The 6,646-nt window shown below is 35.9% G+C and overlaps 1 protein-coding gene across 1 annotated transcript in view; it reads right to left on the reverse strand.

Annotated features, from left to right (window-relative positions):
- Positions 1-560: 560 nt before the first annotated feature.
- The window catches only part of LOC103380425 (tetratricopeptide repeat protein 38), a 6,297-nt gene continuing 211 nt past the window's right edge, over positions 561-6,646 (reverse strand). The window contains exons 2-7 of the mRNA XM_008312404.3: positions 6,084-6,161; positions 5,897-5,978; positions 4,482-4,653; positions 1,902-2,075; positions 1,028-1,103; positions 561-743 (exon numbers count right to left, since the gene is read on the reverse strand). Of these exons, the coding sequence (XP_008310626.1) occupies positions 600-743; positions 1,028-1,103; positions 1,902-2,075; positions 4,482-4,653; positions 5,897-5,978; positions 6,084-6,161 (726 nt within the window). The 3' untranslated portion in view covers positions 561-599. The remainder of the gene's footprint in view (positions 744-1,027; positions 1,104-1,901; positions 2,076-4,481; positions 4,654-5,896; positions 5,979-6,083; positions 6,162-6,646) is intronic.

The following is a 6,646-nucleotide window of genomic DNA, read 5'->3' on the forward strand; positions in this document are numbered from 1 at the left end:
TCTTGCATTTTAGTGCATTTCGGGGGAAAACATTTTTGGGGAAACTTGTCATGTTGGTCAGATTTCATTATGATTAAAATGTTTTGAATTTGTTTTTTCAAAATTGTATCTGTTCTACATGTTCTATGTTTCTTATCAAATTAGAGCATTCTGAAAAATGTTTAGAAAAACATTTGGGGGAATTTTTTGGTAAAAATCCTAATTTTCACATTATGTTGCTCAGATATTGAAAAAATGATGAAAATATTTGTACAAAAAATTCAAAATATTTTTTCTACAAGTTTCACATTAAATTACTGCATTTTGTAAAAAATTCAATTTTTTCTAATTCCTCAGCAAAATTGAAATTTAGCTGATGATTTCTGGTCAGATGGTGAAAAATTATGGGTGAGATGGGTTGATGAAATTTTTTTTTAAATCGTATGTTATCTGCAAGTTTTACCATCAAATTTAAGTATTTTAAGACATTTATTACATCAGCTGTAGAAAAACAATGATACATTTTTTTAAAAATATTATCTTTGTACAGCTGTGTAATGTTACTAGGAGATTATATTACTGAGATTCTCGTGGTTACGGGAAACAATCCATAAATAAATTTAAAAAAACCATGGGACTCTTACTTGCCACTCTTTCTCTCTGCTCTCCATGAACTTCAAGCCTTTGTCCAACTCTGCCTTCATCTCATAAATATGAGCCACAGTGTGGACAGACCAGGCATCATCTGGAACCAGAGAGAGGCCCTGCACCAGAGGATGAGCAGCATGGAGAAAAAATGCTTTGTAACAAAAGAGAATACAGTGACTTTCCAAAAGAAGATTAAATCTGTTTTTTTTTTTTTATTTCTTAGCTAAGATGTAAAGACACTGCGACTGTGGCTACTTTGTAGGTATTACTTATTCAGTACTATAGAAAACATCTGTGCTGTTGAGGATTGGATGAGTTCTTTATTATTGTTTATGTGACAGCCAAAAACAGCCTCACTGACTGGGGTGAAATGTGTGACGAAGTGAGTGGAAAATCTCACCTTCATGGCAGTCTTCTCAGCCTGGTCATAGAAATGAGTCTCCATGAGGCCAAAGGAATGTAATCCATGTATATAACTGAGGACAAACATACACATGACATATTTTTCTTCTTCTTCTTTTGGAATGTCAAATCATTGATTTCCATATTGCCCTGTTCTCTGTATCTTCTACTCTGACTCCAGCTATCTGCATGTCCTCCCTCACTGTATCCATATATCTCCTCTTTGGCCTTCCTCTCTTTCTCCTACCTGGTAGCTCCATCTCGAACATTCTTCTACCAATTTATCCATTGTCCCTCCTCTGCACATGTCTAAACCATCTCAATCTGGTTTCACTAGCCTTTTCTCCATCATTAAAACATAATAAGGATGAAATTATCAACAAGTTATCATTTAATGGAATCTATCAATCAGAATAATGAAAATGAATAGCATTTGTTTCATAAAAGCCACAACAATAAACAACTTTAAGTCAAAACCAATTACAATGTCACAATTCTCACAGGTCTGCAGTGACAGTGACAAGCTGCTTGGTCATTAAGGTACATGAAGGCACTTTAGAGGCAGACTTTTGAAGCAGGACACTGATATAAAATAACCAAAATAATTTAAAATTATTCACCTCAGTCATTTATAGAGAATCACATCTGATTTGAACAATATATACACATATATGCAAATACACATACACGTACGTACTGTATGTATGACGTCATGGAAAAGCCACAGTCCATAACTTGGTACTGTCCTCACAGTTATTAATAATAACAAAAACAATAGTAATACTACTACTACTACTACTACTACCAACAATACTAATAATGGGGGCTCTACAAAATTCACATTTTTTTATACAATGCAATGGTTTCTGTACCCGGACAATGGTATGTGTGGTTTCCAGTGAGGCAGCACTCTGGACACTGAGTCCCTCATTGGGGCCTGGGCTCCCAGGTAGAAGTAGCCATCATGGGCAAATTTTAGAGCCAGCAAATCAGTAGGGTGATCAACCAGAATGTCTTCCCATACATCACAGGACTTGGATAATTGTCTGAAAGAAACAAAATATTGCTAGAGAGAAACACATTGTGAGAGAATCAAACTGAATACAGGTAAATATTTAAAATTGCAGGCCTCTTGGAAAGCATTAGCAACCTCAGTAAGAATATTCTTATTTAATTCTAAATCTAGTCTGCAATTCCATAGTGTTCCAGGCATGTTGCTACTTTTTTTTCTTGTTTATTTTATATTTCAGTGTTGAACTATGTAGCCTATTGTTGCTCTGAAGCTCTGGGTAAACCTCCTGCTGGGAATCAGATTCCTGGGCTTGGCCTCTGGAGCTGTTGTTGGCTTATAGAAGGCTCCCTTAATAGACTACTATTTAAAAAGTGCCAGCTTCAAGCTCCACCAGGAGACTGATGTAGAAGAAGCACATCCTTATTTGTTGCACAGTCTCAACATTGCGTTATTAAGTGCATTGATTTTAAACTGGTAATAAACCTTTTACCTACATGAATCTATTATTTTTTTTAATGAAAAGGTTCACAAGATTTTTATGCTCAAACCACATTCATCTTACTTTTTTTAACTCTTTCATCCATATGATCATGAGAATTAAATGTATAAATTATGGCCAAAATAGACAAAACTTTGGACACAGATATTTTCTAGTTTCGCAGAGCAGTGGCTGTGGTTAACACTTTTTTTAAAAAATTCTAATTAAAAAGCCATGAAATACATCACACCAGATGTTTTGCCTTTCAATAACATTTTCTCATATGAATATGGATAAAACAGGGCTAAACTCATGTTGTAATAACTTTCTTTAAAAAATGTAGTTTTTGGTTTGCATTTACATTGAGTCCAATTAAAATTGAAATTGTGATGGTAATTTTACACACCTGCCAAGCAGGGAGCAAAGTCTGTTTATTCGTTCATACAGCTCGAATTAAAAAAACCAAAACAAAATCAGGATATATTTTATTACGCCCTATAGCGGCTGGTCTGTGACTGGAAATCAAATTTTGCTTGAATATTGTGAATGTGAAGCATGTGAATGCATCCAGCAGTCATACAGAGGGGTTGACAAGACACCCTAATCTCCCTGGAAAACCTACTAACTCCTAGTAAATAAAATCTGTTGGTTCTCTGCAGGCAGTTTATATAACTAATACAACTATTTAAACAAGTTTAGTCAACAGACAAAGCTGTTGGACAAACACTTGGGACACACTAACAAAAGGTAAGAAAACTACAACATACAACACAGTACAATAAATGCTGTGTAGAATAATTCCAAAATGACTGCTGTAGTTGTCTATGAAGAGTCTCAGTTATCCAGGTCATGTTCAAGGTTGAAGAGTTCCGTTAGGCAACTAGACGTGAAATTTTCTCAAAGAAGACGTTTCGCCTCTCATCCAAGAGGCTTCTTCAGTTCTAACTGGTGGAGGGGAGCAGAGCAAATATATACTGTGGATGTGATGTAGTTATTTCAACTACACTTTCTTGCCAACAATAGTACAAAACTGAGAGTTCCCTTAATTCCAGTGTTTCCAAACTCTTTTGTTCCAAGACACATATTTTACATTAGAAAAATCACATCCAAAAACGTCAGTTAGGCTGGATGTGATCAGAGGGCATTCCATCTATTACACTATTGCATTTTTAGTACATGTCTATCCTGCTGTTGTACTACATGTATATCCTGCTGTTAGTACTACATGTTAGTACTACAGTGAATTCCCCACCATGGGATGAATAAAGTCTTATCTTATCTTACTATCCCAAGAACATTTCCAAGGCCCATCATGGTTATTGACATAAGGATTAAACCTAATATTATGATCTGATGGTGGTATAATTTAACCTACTAAAAAGAGGGTATCAGTGAAACTAAAGTAATGGCATTATTCTGCTTTTGTTTTAGACTAAGGCCTGAAAATATATATAAAGTTTAATGTCAGATAAATAATGTTGTTGATTCAATTATCTGACTAAAATCTGGACCTGTTTAGTCAAACAATAAGCTGATCTACTCACAGGAATTGAAGACAGAAAAATCTTTAGCTCTTAGTCTCTCTCTCGCCTGTTGCAAATGTCAAATTACTGAATTGAATAAACAGTTTTCAGAACTATTAAGTTAAATTATTCCAAATATTCCAAATCTTCATCCTTTGTAATAAAAATAATAATAATTTGAACATTTATTGATCCCACATGGGGAAATACTAGTGTTAACAGCAGATCTTCTATAACAGGATGCCCCTTGCAGGTGTCAAATATGTTGTTTCCTTTGGGAATCGGACTCTTTGGCTCCACTTCAAGGCAGGCGTGCTAACCACTACAGTAGTGCAACCACAATATTACCCTGTACTCTGTGACGCTAGATAATCATTAGCACATTTTTAGTTACAGTCCGTCACTCCTTTACTTCTAACTCCCTGACTGACAGTCTTACCCCTGTGAGAAAAGCTCCATTGCCTTGACATGAAGCCTCTCTCTGGGAGTGATTTCCTGGGTTTTGGACAGCTCCACTGTTTTCCTCACTGCACTGACTAGACGTTCATTCAGTCGGGGGGAACTTGCTGTTGACACCAACTCCAGTCCTGTGCTGATCACGTGGCCCATAACTGCATGGGGGAGCAGATGCTAATTGGATTAATGTTGCAAATATGTCACAGAACACACGCTCCACTGCAGGTCAAGTGGGAGGGCAAAGAAACCACAAGACAAATTAAATGATCCAATTTTGTCTTACTGTCATCTTTCCTTTCTGTAGTTGTTTGTTTAGTTTTATCATAGTTTTTATCTTGGGGTTTATATTTACATATAAACCAGGCCTCAAACTAGCTTCCTCTGTTTCATAGACCAGCAACTGCCACATTTACCTTGTAATAACAAATGTCAAACCTGCACATTTTGCCTGCATGTCACATTTGTATGACCAGCAGTTTTTAAAATGCATGACTGCAGCTCCTCCTGCAGGGAACTTTTACAATTATCTAGTCTGAGGCTGATAGGGATCAACCTCTGCTTCATGATCTCAGGATCAACAGATAATTGCTCTGGGTAAATAATTGATAGCAGAAAGTCATGGCAAAGAGTGCAAGGTCACCATTTCTGGCAGTTTATAAGCAGTAATGAATTAAAGATGAAATCAGCAGTTTTCTTTCAATGGCAGAGGTCTTGTCTTAGTTGAAAAGTAAAAATCTAGTTAAACATAAACACAGTTTTTCTTTTAACTAGATGTCTTGACCTTTATTGGAGGAAAAAAAAAGTTAAATGACATAACAGACTGCCTACAGTAGTGTGGCTGCTCTATTGAACAAGTATGTTACATTTATATATAAAAAATGCAGCAGGATCCTGGTACTAATGTACACAAGAAGGACTAATGTTACTAGGACATAATTAACTTTTTTTATTACAAATCACAATGGCCTGAAATGTCTTTCATTCACTGAACCTTGATATAGAACTGTATACTGTACAACTGTATAAATACTGTAGGTCACATCTGTGTATATACATATATATAAATATATACATAAACACACACACATACACATCTGTGTATATATATATATATACTGTGTACATATGTGTGTGTGTGTATATATATATATATACATACACACACACACATATGTACACAATATATATATACATATGTACACAGTATATATATACATAGATGTACACAGTGTGTGTGTATACATATATACACACACACACAATATATATATATATAAACATATGTACACAGTATATATACACACACAGATGTGTATGTGTGTGTATGTGTGTGTGTGTGTGTGTATGTGTGTGTGCGTGTACACACACACACTCTAGCAATTTTTATCTTTTTTTTACCAAAGTTGGGGTCAACTTTTTGGAGGGAGGAAATGCATCCTTCAATTCCTCCCAAGGTCTCGTCATTCCTCCACTTCACATACTAGAGGAACAAGAAAAGTAGACATTACCAGTGGAATCTGTTTGGTACCGTTATGCAAATTTTATATCAGTTTGGACTAATGAAAGGAGGAAGGTTTGTCGTTACCTGCGTGAGGATGGCATCATATAGTTTACAGGCCTCATTGCTGGTGGTGGACAGCTGAAGACCCTGGGCCCTCCATGCCTGTCAACCACAGAAGATGAAGGTTGAAAACAAAAACGCTTCACGTTGCTGTTTGGCCATGGTATATTTCCATAACAGCAGAACAAATGGTGACATCTAAAGGTCACTGTTCAACGACTTAGCCTGGTTTCCCCACAAATTAATCTGGTTTTTATTTGTCCCAGTATGGAAACTGCACTGACTTAAGATTGTATTTTCTTTTGTTCAATAAGAGACATGTTTTGAAGGAATTAGTTATTTATACATGCAGCATATGTAAAACTGTAAACTTTGCACTTTGACGCCAATGCGTTTAAGAATTAACTCATGGATTCAACGTCGTACTTAATCGAAACAGTGTCTCTGTCACTACAACATTTAAAAACTTTAAAACTAAAGAATTCATAAACAAAAGCTGTTTAACTCTGCACTGAAACACCCTATTGATCTCTCCTCGCCTCAACTTCGCAGAGCACGCCCCTGCCACAACATTTCGCGTTTTTATT

The sequence above is a fragment of the Cynoglossus semilaevis genome, chromosome 6, assembly GCF_000523025.1.
Source record: "Cynoglossus semilaevis isolate Cse_v1.0 chromosome 6, Cse_v1.0, whole genome shotgun sequence".
Lineage (NCBI taxonomy): Eukaryota > Metazoa > Chordata > Actinopteri > Pleuronectiformes > Cynoglossidae > Cynoglossus > Cynoglossus semilaevis.